Source organism: Copadichromis virginalis, linkage group LG1 (assembly GCF_057382275.1).
Source record: "Copadichromis virginalis isolate Kocher_CV1m ecotype Utaka linkage group LG1, C_Virginalis_male_GT1.1, whole genome shotgun sequence".
In the NCBI taxonomy this organism is placed as follows: Eukaryota; Metazoa; Chordata; class Actinopteri; order Cichliformes; family Cichlidae; genus Copadichromis; species Copadichromis virginalis.
In genome coordinates, this window is record NC_140618.1 from 19104203 (window position 1) to 19121780 (window position 17578).

The 17578-nt window shown below is 41.2% G+C and overlaps 2 protein-coding genes across 4 annotated transcripts; one reads left to right on the forward strand and one right to left on the reverse strand.

Moving 5' to 3' along the window:
• The first annotated feature begins 142 nt into the window (after window positions 1-142).
• On the forward strand, window positions 143-6601 carry pigb (phosphatidylinositol glycan anchor biosynthesis, class B). Its single transcript, XM_085453133.1, has 12 exons — window positions 143-1789; window positions 1877-2000; window positions 2502-2619; window positions 2721-2825; window positions 3059-3189; window positions 3713-3853; window positions 3939-3990; window positions 4119-4330; window positions 5153-5217; window positions 5303-5525; window positions 5819-5996; window positions 6069-6601. The coding sequence occupies exons 1-12, from the start codon at window positions 1678-1680 to the stop codon at window positions 6180-6182; spliced, it is 1575 nt and encodes a 524-aa protein (XP_085309259.1). The 5' UTR covers window positions 143-1677; the 3' UTR covers window positions 6183-6601.
• Window positions 6142-17578, reverse strand: ccpg1 (cell cycle progression 1). 3 transcript variants are annotated; one of them, XM_085453108.1, is made up of 11 exons: window positions 17331-17578; window positions 14073-14162; window positions 13497-13614; window positions 13320-13405; window positions 13043-13226; window positions 12861-12956; window positions 11342-11686; window positions 11137-11198; window positions 10215-10334; window positions 8308-9599; window positions 6142-7037 (listed from the first exon to the last, which is right to left on the reverse strand). In XM_085453108.1, exons 2-11 carry the CDS (start codon window positions 14130-14132, stop codon window positions 6845-6847), a joined length of 2556 nt encoding a protein of 851 aa, XP_085309234.1. In that variant the 5' UTR covers window positions 14133-14162; window positions 17331-17578; the 3' UTR covers window positions 6142-6844. The 3 variants fall into 3 exon arrangements, with proteins under 3 accessions (XP_085309234.1, XP_085309237.1, XP_085309246.1); XM_085453111.1 differs by having other exon boundaries at window positions 12861-12953; window positions 17331-17577; XM_085453120.1 differs by lacking the exon at window positions 12861-12956 and having other exon boundaries at window positions 17331-17575.

The following is a 17578-nucleotide window of genomic DNA, read 5'->3' on the forward strand; positions in this document are numbered from 1 at the left end:
CTCTTTTTCAATGTTGTTTGGTAAGTTTTAATATTTTAACTTTATAAATATTGATTCAAACAAAAATTTAATTATATGCATTGCTCTTCGACTTACATATGCCTGCATATTCTGGGGTCGGCCCCGGACAAAGCGGATGAAGATGGATGGATGGATGGATATTCTGGCATATAAAATAAAATTATTTTTTGTGGTTATACTCACTCTTTCAAATAGATGCAAGTAAAACACAGCAAAATAAATACAATCAAAGATTCTGCTGCATTAAGTCCTGTCGCTTTTAAATCTATTTTCATCTCTCTAGCAGGAGTGGAGCCGTCTGACCTTTGTCCGGTGCCACAGCAGTCATGTCAGCGGGGGGATCCGGGGCCTTGTCTGTGAATTTCACATTGCCATGTCGGTTTGCTAGGTGCTTGCTCAAGTTTAATTTTTACACTGTAGAAACACATTTTCTTCCCACAGAGTGTACAGTGGACGCTAATGTTTTTGTCACTTTTTACAGAATCAAACTCAAAGTAATGTTAGTACTTCCAAGCTTTAAATGCAGTATTGTCATACTGTCTCCCACACTCTATATTATCGACTGTTGATCTACACACTTCTGTTGTTACCATGGACGTTGCACATTCGTATGTAATTGTCACACTCACAAACAAAATGGTTTAGTAATGCAGTAACACAGCATGCTCATGGGAAGGTAAGAGTAATCTAATTAGTTTTTTGCAATAGTAATCCCTTACTTTACTTGTTACTTGAAAAAAAAAATGTAATTGCATTAATTGTACTTGTAACACATTGCTGCACATCTCTGGTGGTCAGTATCTGAAAGTAGTCCAGGGAAGGAACAGTAGTGAACTAGTGACAGAGGCATGGGCAACCAAGGCTCTCTGACGAGCTACAGAGGTGTCAGAACACCCCTGTGTATTACAGATCAATCTGATTCCCGTCTACCACCAAAAGCACCAACAACAAACTGGACCATGGGGCAATCACCTGTTTAAATGAATCATGTTTTATTTTACATCACGTGGATGGGCAGGTGTGTCCATGTTTTATCTGGTGAAAACCAGGCATCAGGATGCACTATGGGGAGAAGGCAAGTTGGTGGTGGCAGCATGATGCTTTAGACAATGTTTTGCTGGAAAACCCACATGTACCACCTACATAAGTATTGTTGCAGACCATGTACACCCTTCCATGGAAACTGCATTCCCTAATGGCTGAAGTCTGCCACAAAGCAAAACAGTGAGTGTGTGGTGTTGACTTCGCCTCCAAATTCTCCTAATCTAAATCCAGTTGAGCATCTGTGAATGGATAATATATGCAACCTTAAAACAACAGGATGACAAAATAAATAAAGGAGCTTTTATTTTGAAGGCGGGGGAGAACATTTCACCGGAAGTAGACATGATTGCGGAAGCGCTCCATAGTTCATTTAGCTAACTGAAGTTAACTCACATTTATGAAGACTTTTTGGAGATGTAACAGTCTAATATGCTTGTTAAATAAACCCGAAGCTCGCTCGTCCCTGTCGGCAGGCCTGGAGCTCAGTTTTTCTTCACTTTTAAAACTGATCGTATATGTTAACTTTTTGATTGTGTGAGGAGCGAACTTACCTGCTGCAACACATCCGGGGACAGGTGAGGGGAGCTATGCCCGCAAGAGGTTTATGTGAAGATGGAGAATCTGCGCTCACGTCTGAAGTTTGGGAGCAAAGTGGAGGACGTGAAGCTGAGGAGACGTAAATCCCAGCTGTACTCCAGGCAGGAGGAGAGTCCCCTGAACATCGGTGGGGCTCTGAGATTTATCACAAAGAGAAATAAAACAGATGTTCACCGCAGCTGCTCAAATGTGCTCATTTGTCTGACCTCCACAGGTGTGCTGAGCGTGACCGTGTTTTGTGTCGTGTTCAGACTGATTAACTGCCTCCTGGTTCAAACCAGCTTCGTCCCGGATGAGTACTGGCAGTCTCTGGAGGTCTCCCATAGGATGGTCTTCAAATATCCTTTTTGGGAGACACCCGTCACTGAGGGGACAGTGGATACGTGCACATTTATTCATTCATTTACTTTTATTTAATATTTTAAGCAACTTTGCTGTGTTCAAAGTCACTTAAATCACCTTCCTTCCCCAATGTGATGCTCAGATTCAGCAGGTGTCTTGATCATGTCACCATGTCTAATTGCAGTTGAGTTGCTGGCCTGTGATTTGCTGATTAAATATTTGCTTTAACAGTTGAAAAGTTGCCAGTGATTGCAAATTTGGTTAGACTGTTGAGCTCTACTTTTTTGTGCTTTTCTGAACTTCCTAATTGTTGCCCCTGATACAATTCCACCAGTTAAACATTAAGAAAATAAAAAACGAAACTGAAATCTGCAAACCCCCTGTTTATGTTTATGGTTCCCAGCAGAGATACATGAAGTGACTGTTTACTGTTTTAAATCGCAAAAGGAGCTTTATGCCATTGTTATTCTATCCTGTTATAACCTTAACACAGTAACTTATGGGTATCTGACCTGGGAATGGAAGGCGGGAATAAGAGGATTCTCATATCCACTTCTCTTTGCATTCTTATATAAGATCTTACAGTTCATCAGCTACGACTCGGTTCAGCTGCTGGCAAGTTTCTTTATTATTTTCTCTCAGTAATCTTTTTTTAATGAGCATTTGAACGATTTCCTGTAGTCACGAAGTTTCTATAAACTTGTCTGGCTCTTCAGATTTGGCTTCCGCGAATTCTTCAGTCGCTTCTGGCTTCGTTTGCTGACGTGAAATTCTTCTTCCTGCTTCAAACGCTGGAAAATCAGGATGTTGCAAGATGGACAGTAGGTGGATGTATGCAGATAATGAAAGATTTGAGTGAATATAAGCAGACTGTTTTGCATGGTGACTGTGCTTGGGATTATTTTAAAGATGGAAGATGGAAACCTGCATTTTGTTCAATTCACACTGCGGTTTAAGCATAATAATAATAATAATAATAATAATAATAATAGTAAAAACGGCTTCAGTGCTCTGCAGTTTTCATACCTAATCCTCACTTGTCTTTCACCTCCAGTTCTTCTGTCACATGTGCTCCTGGTTTACGTGGTTCTGCTGCACCAGGACTCTGACCAACAGCATGGAGGCCACCATCACCACTCTGGCTCTTTCTTACTTTCCTCTGCCCGGGTCCAAAACACACAGCAGGTCTTGATCTTAAATAGAATTTATTCTAAAATAGATTTAAGAAACATGAAATAAATAAAAAAGGGGGGAAAAAAATCAGAAAAAGTTAAAAGTAGAAAAAAAACTGAATTAAAAAGTCAATAAAAATACATTAAAAACAAGAGAAAAAAATCACACACAATAATACATATCAGAAAGTATCCTTGAAGTGAACTTACACTTTTCATTTCACAGTAGTGTAAACTGTAACCTCAGCTATGCTTTAAATAAACAATAAATTAAAACCAAAACAGGCCACACCCGACTCCCCATCAGTCTGAGCCCTCCCCATCACTCCACATAACCAGAGACCAAAATAAACATCTGAAATGTAGCTTGATCAGAGTTATAAATAATAACCTCCATCTAAACTGATTGCCGGCAGTTTTAAAGCAAAGCTGTGCACAAAAGTCTCTCCTGTTGAATTATATAGAAGCGAAATGTACTTTTTATTTACCCTGATGATCTCTGTGGGGTGTTTTATATACACACTGCTGTTTTCCAGTAAGAAGTACTTGGCCCTGGTGGCCTTGGCTGTGATTATTCGCCCGACAGCCGTGATCGTCTGGTTTCCTCTGCTGTTGTATCATTTCTGGCAGGAAGACAACAAACTGAGGCTCATCACTCATCACTACATTCCCACAGGGTTCGTACTTTCAGCCTCTTCTCCTCTATAACCGTTAGCTTTACAGTGTTTTGTCTCCGGTGTATGATTGTTCTGTCATCACTAGGACGTTGGCCGTTGTCACTTCAACAGCGATTGACTGTTTTTTCTATGAGAAGGTAAAATCTGTGTGTCTCACTCACTCACTCACACACACACACACACACACACACACACACACACACACACACACACACACACCCAGCATGAAGTCGGTTGGCTGTAACGGCTCCTTTCTGTTTTCCAGTGGACACCAGTGCAGTTTAACTTCCTCAAGTTTAACATCTTGCACGGTGTGGCTGATTTCTACGGCTCTCACCCCTGGCACTGGTACCTCACTCAGGGCTTTGCCGTGGTGATCGGCCCTCATCTCCCGCTCTTTCTTCACGGTTGCATGCTCGCCTTCAAGAGATACAAAATCCTGCTGGCAGCTGTCGTCTGGACCATCGCAGTTTACAGGTGAAGCTGCAACACACACTGCTTACCTGTTCTTGTGATGCTGGCTTATGGTTATTAAACACAAATGCAGAGTTTCCTTTGCCCCTTATTTTTATTCTTTAAGAAAAAGATTAGTGTGAAATATTTGATGTCTGTTTGGACCCCGATTGGCTGCAGAGTGGAGCCTTCTATGGGTGGAGTTTCTTTCAACGCATGCATGTGTGGATTTTGGATCTGGGCGAATTGGAGGCTGTGTCTGTGGCTTTAGCTCTTTTCATGTTCTCTGGCATTTTTTTGGTGTTGCAGAGCGTGCATAGTGTGTTTGGCCCATTTAAAACATTTATGTTGGTGGTGCTCGTCAAAGAGACCTCTGCACAAATGTCACGAGCCAGATTTTTTCCAACAGAACATTGTAACTTAATTATTCACTTCACCATTCAGTTTGATTTAGAGTCTGACTCATTTATTATTTATGATACCAATTTTATTTTGGTGATTTAAAAAGTTGATAGATCAGCCAATATATATATATATATATATTTTTTGCTCACCTGTTTCTGTTCTAGACATCCAGGATGTCACATAGTCAAAGAAGAGGAGAAGGGACGGAGTTTAAATTGATGGTTTAAAGATCTCTGTGCAGATTTATTTATTTTTACGCTCAACAAAACCCTTTGTTCATTTTGAGTTCTCCTAAGACATTTGCAAACGTTTTTCTTTATTTTTTTTAACAGTGTGAAACCTGTTTAAATTCCAGCTACTTGTTATGTAACAGATTCCTATAAAGCTTCCTGTGGGTCCTGGTTGGTAGACAGTCTGACCTGTTTTATTTTTTCCTTCCAGTGTGCTTCCACACAAGGAGTTCAGATTCATTTATCCAGTGCTGCCTTTCTGTATGGTCTTCTGTGGTAAGTCACGTATTCACATCAGAACTGCAGTATGTGGTCATTTCCATCCAGATGTGTTTATATAATAAACGTTTTCTTTCCACAGGGATTTCTTTGGCTCATCTGAAATCGTGGCGTCGACCTGCAGCAGCCGTCTTGTTATCGGCCAATCTTATTCCTGCTCTGTACACTGGTCTGATTCACCAGCGAGGCACTCTGGACGTCATGAACCACCTACAGCCACTTTGTGACGTAGGCAATGTCTCCACCACCCGTCCACAGCCGGATGTATTCTTTCTCATGCCTTGCCACTCAACACCCTTCTACAGGTATTTGATGTGTTTCAATAGATTTCCAAACCACTGCATTCAGTTGTTTTCATTTCACACAGCATCCCACGTTTTCAAGATTTGGGATTGTCTCAACCTGATATTTAAGATTTATTCACTTAAAATCAGAGTTTTCAAAATAAAACACTGGAAACATGTTTTAATAATGTATCTGCTGTGGTACGAAAGATTGATTCATAAAAACGTGCTTAGCTGTCCTCTGTCAGTCTTCAGAGCTCATTTCCTCGATCACATTATGATGCTATGCAGCTGATGGTCCTGTCTCCTCACAGCCACATCCACTGCCCGATTAAGATGAGATTTCTCGAGTGTCCTCCAGATCTGGGAGAGGAAGCTTACGTGGATGAAGCTGAGAGATTTTACGAGGAGCCTCTTCTCTGGTTCAGGACCTCATTCCCATACAAGTCCTCTCTGCCCACCCATCTGATCATGTTTGATGTTTTGGAAAAGGTAAGACACAAATTACATTTCAAATTTTTGCTTGCAGTGTTTTTAAGCACATTTTGTGTGTTTTCTTCACAGGAAATCTCTGTATTTTTGGAAGGGAATAACTTTGTGAGGGCAGCAAAGATATTTCACACTCATTTTCCTGAAGGAAGAGTCGGAGGAAGCATCTTTATTTATGAAAGGCACTGACAAACACTGGAACAATGGGAACTTTCTGTCCTTATGGCAAAACATGTGGGGGGGGTTTCTTTTTCAAATGGAAATAAATATTTTACACTTAAATCTTGTCATTCATTTTCATCAATTTAAATTTTCATCAATTTAAAAAAAACATTTTATATACAGTTATATTTCCTCAAATTTTATTTTTTCCAGTTTTTTCCTTTTCCATCACAAGTGAAACTGTCCAGTTAAATTAAGTTAAAGGTGGAATGATAGGAAACAGCATGTGAGCTCTCACATCACACAAAGCTGTTAGTGTAGCAGCAAATTAAAACCATCAAACTGAACACAGAAACATCCAGAAGTGCCCCCCCCCCCCCCTTTTTTTTTTTTTTTTTTAGTCTCTGCTGTTTTTAAATGAAGGTGTTGGGGCTGAAGAGGGAGGTCCTCATCAGTCTAAAATTTACCAGCCAAAATTTAAAGAATGACTCAGTTTAACATCTTAGATAAACTCAAACTACATGTAGTTAGGCCGCGTCTTCCACTCCAACCTAATGATTTCTTCACCAAACACCAAAGAGCTGAAGGCCGTTCAGTAGCATTCAAAAGTTGTGCAAACTTACAAAAACAAAAAAGATGACTTTGCAACTAAAGTTTGTAGCCATTGTAATAAACTAGCTGAAATCACTTCAGTATTTGGGGTCAAAGGGCATCGGGCCCAGCTCTATCTTCACGTCAGCCATGTGTCTGTCTGCGTTTCTTCCTGATCGGCTCCACTTGCGTTCGCTGTGGGGTCGAGACCGGGCTCGCTGCTGCTTACGCTGCTCCTGCTTTGTCCTCGATTCCTCCTTTGAGTCTGCCTCGGGTCCTTCAAACGGCCCACTGGATGATTCAAACACAACACAGACGAATGACATCACTGTGAGCGTGATGATATAAAGAAATTAATATGAACCGGCTGCAGCGCTGAAGAAAACAGGTTCAGTCCTCACTCAACTAACCTAACCCCAACCTTTGTGGGGGACAAAAGGTGTATTTTTTTGTTTGTTTTCAGGTGCAAACCTGTTACCATGGCAATAGTAATTAGTGGTGACGGCACTTGGTGTGCCTCTAATAATGACCTTCACTCCCTGGCTTAAATGGACCCTGTGTAAATGCTAAAATGTAAGCAGACATCAGAATAATAGAACTGGTAGAAGATGCCACGTACTTATTCCACTATTTAAGCTTAAAGTCAGCCAGAAAAGTCAGAGGTGGACTCCAAGTACACATTTTATTGTAAAGATTCAATCAGCTTATCTAAACACCCGATGAAGGCTTGTACAACCCAATAAATCATTCATAAAACTGTTTATACACTTATCCCTGTGTTTGAATTGTATGCAGGACTAAAGGAGAAAAACCATTTATGATTTGTATGTTACACCAGTTATTTCCAGTAGATAATCAAACTACAGACATATGAATTTTGATTAAATTACTTCAGTTATTAATTTTTAGAACTACAAACAACATTCAACCAAAAAGAGGAACGATTGAAAACAGTGAAATTACATTATTTACAAGTAATTTGAGTTACAGCAATTGATTGCAATTCTTCACCAACCAGTCAGTCTCTGATGGACTGCGGTTGTTTGGAGTCTTGAGTTCCACCCACCAGGTGACCTGTGCAATCGCCTTGTGCTCAAAAAGTTGCACAAGTAACAATTTGCAGTCAGTTGCAAGAAAAGAAAAGAAAAAAGTAATGAAAAAAATGAGCTGACCTTCATAGTTTTACTCTAGTGTGACTATTGAGCCATTATTTTGCTTCCTTACAGTTATCGAGCCACCTTTGATGAGCTCCGCCCCATTTTCCTGTCAGCGTGAGGCTGTAAAAGTGTCTGAGCGCTCTAGTTTGATTATTACTGTTTATTGAACATTTAGAGGAGCTGGCTTTATTTTTAAAGGTCTGTTTTTATTTTAGTTATTTTTCACACATTTTTAGTTTAGATCACTATAACAGCTTCACTTGGACTGTTTCCGAGAAATTTGGTGGATTTTTTTTTGTAAATTTATGACTTTAATCTAGAATTTATTTTCACCCATCCAGAACTTTTATAAATTATTCAGACGCAACCTAACAATAAATTAAAGGATCTTTCTGGACGCTCACCTCGGGCTGTAACTCTTTGTGTTTGTTTCTCCAAAGAAGTGCCTGTAGATGTAGTCATCAACATCCCCGAAAGCGTCATCATCGAGGCCGTGGTACTTGCGCATGTCTGCGAGAAAGTTTTCAACCCCGCTCACAAAGTCTGTGAACAGCATCTGGTCGTGAATGAACACTCCGTTGCAGAAGAAGTTGTTGATGAACGTCTCCAGCTCCTTCCAATGGTGGAAGTGGTCGACCTCCTGCTGCAGGTAGCTCTGCAGCAGCTTGCGAAACTCGTCAGCTCTGATTGGCTCTGTGGCTTTGTTGAAGAGCCTGGTGGATTCCTGGTAGGCACAGTCGAAAACCCCGGAGCATCCCTTCATGTGGGCTTTGTGAGCGTTTTGTTCCCAGTCCTGGTGTACACTGTGTCCTGACTTCCGGGTGTTGTGGCCAGAGTCGTGTTTGTGTCGTTGATGAGGCTTGTGGGATCTGTGCTGCCACGACTCCCTTGTATTCTTCTCATTGCTTCTCTGTTTATAAAACCCTCGGGCTTTATTGATGAAGGTTGAGGCAGAATCCTTGAAATGTCTGAAAGTGGATTTGACAGAGTCAGAGAACTTCCTCAGGTTCTCCTTCACGGCCTCTTTGGCTTTTTTAATCTGCTCCTTGTGGTGGTGTACGAACTCCTTGGTGGAGTTCTTCACAGCATCAAACGTCTCCTTCACTTTTCCCGCCATGCCATGCTTTGGTTTTTTCACTTTGGGCTCTGTGTCTCCTTTGGCTCTTTCCTCTTTGGTCTCCACATACAGCCGCTCCCACAGGTCAGAGCGCTGCTGCTCAAAGCTCAGCCTCTTCTCCAGCTCCATCAGGCGGGACTGCAGCTCCTCCGCCTCTGAACCCAATTCCTTTCCGGCTCCTGGGAATCGACTTCTCAGTTGACTTAGCTCTCTCCTCAGCTCATCTGTGACCTTCCTCTCTTTGTCAAATTTCTTTCTCAGCGTCTGTGTTTCGACCATCATGTTAGTCAGCTGGCCGTGGAAGCTTCTGGTCACCTGCTTCTCTTCCTCCAGCTGCTCTTTCAGGTTCTGGTTTTCTGACAGCAGCAAGTCGGCTCCTTCTTCCATCGACTCCAGATCTCTGATCTTAGAGTGCAGACTCTTCAGCTCCTCCTGTAAGGCTGACAACGACATCTCTTCTCGCTGCAGAGAGCTTTTCAGCAGCTGGTTCTCAGCTGCTAACTTCTGCTGCTGAGACACCATGTTAGTGTTCTCCTCCTCCTTCTCTTTCAGCAACATTTCCAACTTATCTCTCTGGGTCTTGATGGGAAAAAGAGGAACAGACATAAGATTGCATATGCTGTGATTACCTGAAGCAGTGCATTCACTAAAATCATTCAATATTTCAACAATAAAACGAAATATTTAGTATTTCTATTTTTAAATACCAGAAAAACGCAACCAAGTGTGGTGGAGGAATAATTCTTCTTGCATAGAAACACCCTGTTCTTCTACTGGGTTTGCAGAAATCAAGTGAAAAGTGTACGCAGCAACAAAAACATTATGATCCAGATTTTGGGGGGGGGGGGGGGTTATAGAGCTGATCAGCACGTCCTATGTTGGAATATATGCTGTCACGTTGTCAGAAAGAATTATCACATGTTTTCATGTGCACCATCACAAGAGTAAGTGATGTCATTTTCCTGGGTTTTTTTTAAATTTTTTTTTAAAATTTTAAGAGATACAGATTTGGCATTTGTGTATCTGGAAAAATGTGTACATTTTTTTATTTATTTATGTAGGTATTATTACATACATATACATAACCCCGGGATATAAAGTTTGTATTGATGTATATTAAGTTAAAATGCTCAAAATAAAATGCGAAGTGGCTCTGACAGAATATTATAAACTTGGAGTGTCACCATCAGTTACCTGAACATGAGCCTGTTTCAGAATGAGCTCCTGGTTCTCGTTCCTAATACTCTCAAGCTCCATGAGCAATGGAATTTGGTCGTCATGCATTTCTTCCATGCCATACTCGAACAACTCTTCCTAAGTGAGAAAAAGAAGTAAAACAAGCCCATCAAAGTCCTGCTTATGGCTCCTCCATCTTTTAATTTTTTTTATCTATCTAAGATGAATATGGTTCATGGGAGCTGAAGCTCAATACCCAGATGGTTGTTGGTTCTATATTTTTTTCACATCTTATAAGAGCAGAGGTGTCCAACATGAGGCCTGAGGCCAGATTTATAAAGTGGGAAACAGCAGTGAAATCATTAAGTACTATTAAATGTCTTTCACTTTGACTTCTGGTTCCAGATTTATTAAAATCTCAGCTCTGGTTGAAGTGAACTTTTTCACAGTGTATAAAGTTATAAGTTAAGAAATATGCAGCAGTGTTTTGTTTTAATGCCCCACTTCAGATTAAATTTGGACTGAACTAAAAAGAGTTTGACACCCCTGTATAAGAGGAAGGTAAATATCCACATTTAGTCTTTACGACTGTGAGTTTCTGTTACACTAGTACCAACTCAGCTCGACTAGGTTTTTAGCATTTTCCATTAGGTGGTAGTACCTGATATCAGATACTCTTTTAGTACCTACTCAGCCAGGGATCCAAGCAATCTGAGTCTGACTTTTGGTAAATTCTAATGCTTTTTTTACTGCACAATTGTAGATCAAATTCATACACACAACAGCATTATGAAGGATTTAAGAATAAAAGCAAATAAAGTGATAAATGATCCATGTAAGAAGTTACAAAAATCAAAAGCACGGCACAGAAATTCATGATTACTGTTCTACCAAAAATAATAAAATTACTCCTCGAGTCGGGACCTGTGTAGTCACTGACCTGGGATGTAAGGTCCATCACATAGTCATCATCAAAGAGCTTCTTTTTCATCTCGTATTTCTCTGTAAGTGAAAGTTTTTACATGTTAGTTCCACAGCCTACAGTAGACAGGAAACAGGTGGAACCACATGAGCTACAGTACATCCCTAAAGTTGAGGTCCAAGAAAACTTTCTGCATTTATCCCAGTAATGCTGGACTACTCACCATAGAAGTGACCCAAACACAGGAAGGCAGCTATTACGACAGTGATGAGGATCGACGTTTTGAAGATGCTGCTGTTTTGGACTCTCTCTTCAACATCCCGAGCAGCTCTTCTCACTTCAGTCTCCTCCTCCTCTTGCTGCTGCTTCTGTTCTTTAACCTCCTGCTCCCCTTTATCATCATCATCACTTGGGCGAGATTCCAACACAGCCTCGTCCTCTGGGTCAGTCACGGTGTTTGTGGTACTCCTCCTCAACCTTCGTCTTCGTACAACAGTGCTGGCGCTGCGTCCAGCCTCGTCCTCGCTGCTGCTCGAGTTTGTCACCGCTGGCGGCTGCACTGGGAAAACTACGGTTAAAAAAATGAGAAGTTTTACATGAAGAGAGGAAAAAAAGCACAAAACAAGAAACAGCACACATGCAAACGGTTTCAAAAAGCAGGCATTGGTGCAGTTAATCATGCAGGCAACAAGCCTCTGTCAGTGCGCCCCAGGGTGGCTGTGGCTACAATGTAGCTTGCCATCACCAGTGTGTGAATGGGTGGATGACTGAAAGTGTAAAGTGCTTTGGGGTCCTCAGGGACTAGTAAAGCGCTATATAAATACCATTTACTGGCAGTGAGACCCCTGATCCATTTGTACACTGTGGGCCACATATAGCTCATTTGAATCTTACATGGGCTGAACCAGTGACACTGCCCTGAAGTCTAACTACACCTTTAATGGACAGTTGCACCTGAGTACTACTTGTTGGCCCCTGTCATATTACCTTAAAGCCACAGTGGATGCTCTAGCTCACTGGTTTAGCTTGCTTGAGAACCGGTATATAAGCCAGCACTAACAAAAACAAAGCTTAGAACTCTTTGTTTAATCAGAGATTTGCTTTCCTCGGTTGCTGTGTTTGAAAAACACAAGCATACACACTTATCTACCAATTCCTAAAAAGAAAGAACTAATTTAAAGGACACTACTTCTCTGGTGCTACTCCAGAGACTGTTCCTGCATTCACATTCAGAAAACTACAGAGTTGAGTCTACAGTACCACTGATTACAGACAGTTTGGCAGCCTGGACCTGGCTATCCCGATCTCACGGTTTTGTAACCAAATGGGAGGAACGAGGCAGATCTGACTAAGAAACTAAGGAATACTGCAGTCATTTAAAGGCAGCCATACCGCAAGACATTTTAACTGTTCTGGTACCATAATTCACAAGATAAACACCCCTGTGTGTTAAAAATGTATACCACACAAACCAGATGAGACTTTAAATGTAGTTTGAAACCCTCTCCACTGTCTATGCTTTACATACAGGCTATTGTTATTATCTCACTTCTCCACACAGAAAAATTAAATAAATAAATCAAAGTATTTGACTCCTCATATTTGCTCAGGCACACAGGCTTTAAACTGTCTGACAGCATCTCATCACCTCACAGTGATTCAGCTGCATCAGGATTAGTTTCGAGCGCTGCTCACCAAGCTAAGCATCAAATCAGAGTCACTGCATTTTCAAATCAGGCCACCTGGAAAAGAGCGGCCACCGGTCAGCTGACTTCTCAGACGGCTGCTTAAGTTCATCAGAGTCTGTGGAAGTTTCCAGTGACTCAACAACAAACCTGCTTTGGCAAACAGGAGAAATGTTTGTGTTGTTGTTTTAATGTTGGTAATAAAATCAGCTGTCTTTAGTGTGTGCGCGCCGTCCTACCGGTCTCTGCAGCACTGAAGGCGTACTGGCTGCTGCAGGAGGTGCCGAGGTAAAGATCTTCATGGACGGCTGCCTCTTCTTCCACTTCGGCATGCTCCCCCTCCTTCAAGTCTGGCAGAGTCACGATGTCGGAGAGGTCGCTGGAGGACAGCACGGGCTCTTTCCCTGCAGCTTCGTCTCCGACCTGCAGACGATACAATGAAGACAAGTTATACAGCGAGAAGAAGGGACGAGGCTCTGGATTAATTATTCCGGGGACATTTTCATGTCCTCTCACCTCTGAGGCGTTCAGTGTCTCATCTAAAGTTTGTTCTCCCAGAGTGTTGTCCAGTGAATCAGCAGTCCTTTCTTCTGCACACACAGCTGTCAATGTGAACATAAATGTGTGTTGTGTCAAACAAACTCCAATCAAAGTCACATCTGGATAAAAAAAAAGAAGAAGAAGGAGCTTTACCAGCTGATACTGATGTCTGAACATCCTGCGCCTCTGGTTCTTGCACCAGAGGGCGCTCTAACAGCTCAGCTCCGTACTCCACTGCTGTCTCGGATCCCAAAGTCTCAATATCTGAACCCTGCAAACACAAACGTTCAAAAACCAAACACACAGGATGAACTTCATTGAACTTTCTTTATAAATACCTGACCGTAATTAACTATTCAGAAAAGGACAATTTAATGATGAATTATAGCTGTAACTGACCAGCTATAGCAAAAAGTTGAAGGTTTTATCAATGAAGAAAAATATTTTAAATTTTTCTTGTTAATGAGGAAAAAAAACTAAGCATAAACAGGCTAGTGCTGTCAGTGTCGGCAAACTCTGGTTTACAGTTAAAGTTGTTTATCTTGTAAAACTCTAAAATAAACTTGAAGAAAGAACACAGGAAACTGTAATGTAGCATATCTCTTCAACATGTTCAACAATTCATTGACATTTTATACTTAATGACCCATGCAGACCTGATTAAAATGATAAAAACCATAAGACAACAAGTGGTAAGGATAAAGGATAAACAGAGGAAAGGATTTATACCTCATTACTAATAATAGTCCAGCCACAGGAGGACTCTGCATCGCTGGAGGTCTCTGACATTTCTGTCAGCTGTCAGCAGCACACAGACGTCTGGAGGAGAGAAGAAGAACACCTGAACTTGACTGAGCATCATTTTCAAATTTACAATAAAATTGTTTTCAGAAGCTTTACACAAGTAAAAGTAGAAAACCAGCACTGGAAAAATATTACGTTCAAAGTAAGTCTAGTAATAAAAGTAAACAAATAAAATATGTATGTAAATTCAGAAAATTTAGATAAAGTAAAGGCACTCACTGGAGAAAAATAGCTCCTGAGTTTCTTATATCGTTATGCTTTTATCAGACATACAGAAATATAAAAGCAGAGTTTGGTTTTTGTAGATGATGAAAGTCGAGTCCATTTTCTAATATATCAACCTGCAACTAACTATAATGATCTGCTGATTATGTTTCCAATAAATTAATTACTTAGTTCCTAAAACTTCAGAAAATACTTTATATTTCTGTATTAAATCGACACTGTAAGTTAATGTGATCACAGCAACTGTGACTGACTGCTGCCATTTCTGATATCAACTTGAAGAGAGAAACACTGCCGCCAGCTGCAGAGCGACGCAGGTACACCAGACAGATAAGTGCAAATGCTGCCAACGGCATCAGCCTCTTGACTGGGCTATGTTGTAGGCTGAATTTCACATTGATATGTTGTCCAAATAACACCTTAAATCTCCCTTAATTTTCAAAATTACTGAAGGTTAAAATGAGCAAAAGTAGCGAATTTTAAAAGCTGGAAGGAAGAAATGTACAAATATTAACCAAGCAACCAAAAAACAATTATACAACCAATACCACAATATTGTCCTCTGAAATAACGTGTAGGTCTGAAATAAAGTAAATAAATCCTCCAGTTTTTCCACTTCGATGCAGCACTCAAGTTCTTTTTTTATGTTGCACCGTCTTTCCCATCCCACCCATAAACAGAAACCTAAGCTGCTGAGAAAAACACTTTAAGCTTGTTCAGAAGTCACGCAGGGATCAATTAAACGCTTCAGCACCACCACCCACACCCAGCTACAGGCATGAGTAGGGTGTGGGTTTTCACAGGGATAGCAAAATAAATACACATAACAGTCTAACAGTGCAGGCAGTGACACCAACAGCTGCACAAATCACTGAGTTATTATTTCTATCTGACTTAGACTATGCCTGCTGTTCAGCCTCTTGTAGTGAAAGGCAAAGTGAGATGTGCAGGTGAGAGTGGCACAGCATGCAATTAAACTTCTATCAATCACTGCACATCCTGTTTATACAGCAGGGACTACTTTCACTCCATTTTATCACCAAGCTACATATAAAGAAAAAAACCAAACCCCCACACATCAGTTAAATAAATTCATCCACCCATCACGCGGCACTCGGCTGACCGGTGGTGTCACTTTACATTCGACTGCCAGACTGCTGCAGCAGTGGAGCTCCCGCTGAGCTCCACCTACACCTGAGACAATATGTTGTAGTGAAAAGATGAGCAAGACCTGTATGCCACAAAAAATTCACAGCAGGCCTGTCCAACTCATTTTTGTTTGTAGATCTGACTGTAACACGCGAAAGAGCTTTCTGCTCGTCTCCTCCTGCACCATTAGGAGCTTTGCACACAGATACATCTTAGGCTCCAGAAGGTTCTTATCTAGATGTTAACATGTTGCCTAGAAACCATGTAGCAACAGCTTAAAATGATCTGTTTTTAGTATTTAAGCACTTATCAACACCTTATAAAAGAACTGTACATTCTTTTTATTTATCAAGAAAAATATCTTATTCATATCCACAAAAGTTGAATTATGCACAATATAGTATGTTGTCCTCAAGTTGCCTGGCAACCACCCTGCATTGGGTTAAGTGGCCTGTTTATAGTCTTTAGATCTGGGGTGACCAACTCCAGTCCTCGAGGGCTACCATCCTGCAGCTTTTAGATGCATCCCAACACAGCCGAATTACCTCTTCAGCATGCCATGACGTTTGGCAAAGGTCTGTTATGAAGCCATTCATTTGGTTCAGGTGTGTCAAAACAAGGATGCAACTAAAAGCTGCATGAAGGTAGCCCTCGAGGACTGGAGTTGGTGACCCCTGCTTTAGATACAGGGTTTTTAAGACTGATACCAGTTCTCAGTGATTTAAAAATCCAATATTTACTCATATCAGCCTAATTATTACTGAACATTGTTCTGCGTAGATCAGCTGTTTTTCGTCAGGACACGGAAGGCAAGCAGTGGTTGACTTGTCAAATCTAGAAAAACCAGACAAACTAACATGAATCAGTCATAAGTCACAAAACTCATTTGTTATTTACCGACCATTTACCGGTCTGCAACGTGCCCTCTGATGGGCACACTATTAAACATCAACATCACAATATAGTTGCGAGCAAGGTTATAATAACTAAAACTAAATATGCATAATGGCAAAGAGGCCAGCAGAAAGTACAACAAAAGTTAGTTAATAGTTTTATAAAGTTTTAAAAGTGGTCAAATAGGACTGGGTTGATTATAATGCAGAACACTGACCTGATACAATAAGACAGAGTCATAAAGATACTTGGATAACAGCTAATTTCTTTATTGTATATACATAAATCCTGTAAACTACAGCCTGTATATAAACACAGATATTAGTCATAAAAAAATCAGACAGAAACATGAGTAATCACTTTTTGGCACGAAACCTCATTGGAGTCTTGTTGTGGCATCCCTAGATCTACGCGGTACTGTGATAATACCGTTATAACCCCTAACTTTGGCAGTCTCAAACTCCTCTCCCCGAATCCAGTTACATGCCCCCCCTGTCGATGTGTTGTAACCGCAGCTAATGCCTTTTTTTACAGCTGGTCACGAGCTGATACCTGGCAGTGTAAACAAACAGAGGAACCAGCGCCCTCTGGCGGTGAAGGCTAGAAGACGATGCCAACCAGCGCGCGGCCTCACCCTGAAAAAAAGCCGCTGTTTACGTCTCTAACGGACAAATTTGCGGTTAAACCTGCAGCAGCTACGGGCAGCGAACACCAGCTTCGTCCGCTGACATCAAATAACCGCATTTGGCGTCAGTTTCGCTGTTACTGAACTAACTTCAGAGGCTTGTTATTACCGTCACCTCTATAAACGTCGTCGGAACGTATAATTGAAACCGTCTCGAGACTATCCGTTATTTTTAACAGTCGTTTAACATCACTGCAACCTAGAGTATGACGATAAGTGCCTAAACTCACCAGTGTTTTGTTCCTGGCGGCGAGACAGCTGTTTGCAAGAAGCTCCACAGTTATTGCAGTATATGCCCGAGCCAGTTTATCCGTTGACGCTGCGTAACCGACCAGTGGGAGGGAAGTGTAGTTTTAAATGGTTTAGCTGGACACGCGGCGCAATGTCTTCTGCGACACCCGAAACTACATATCCCATGGGTCAGCTCGGCGGCCAAACAAACTCGGCGAGGGTGGAGCGAAAATCCCCGTGCGGCTGC

Coding starts and splice junctions, on each gene's coding strand:
- pigb (XM_085453133.1), top strand. CDS start 1,678: ATGGAGAATCTGCGCTCACGTCTGAAGTTTGGGAGCAAAGTGGAGGAC. Junction 3,854..3,938: donor CATCACTACATTCCCACAGG/GTTCGTACTTTC, acceptor TGTCATCACTAG/GACGTTGGCCGTTGTCACTT. Junction 5,218..5,302: donor TTTCTGTATGGTCTTCTGTG/GTAAGTCACGTA, acceptor TTCTTTCCACAG/GGATTTCTTTGGCTCATCTG.
- ccpg1 (XM_085453108.1), bottom strand. CDS start 14,132: ATGTCAGAGACCTCCAGCGATGCAGAGTCCTCCTGTGGCTGGACTATT. Junction 13,615..14,072: donor GGACTATTATTAGTAATGAG/GTATAAATCCTT, acceptor TTGTGTTTGCAG/GGTTCAGATATTGAGACTTT. Junction 13,227..13,319: donor AGACACTGAACGCCTCAGAG/GTGAGAGGACAT, acceptor TATCGTCTGCAG/GTCGGAGACGAAGCTGCAGG.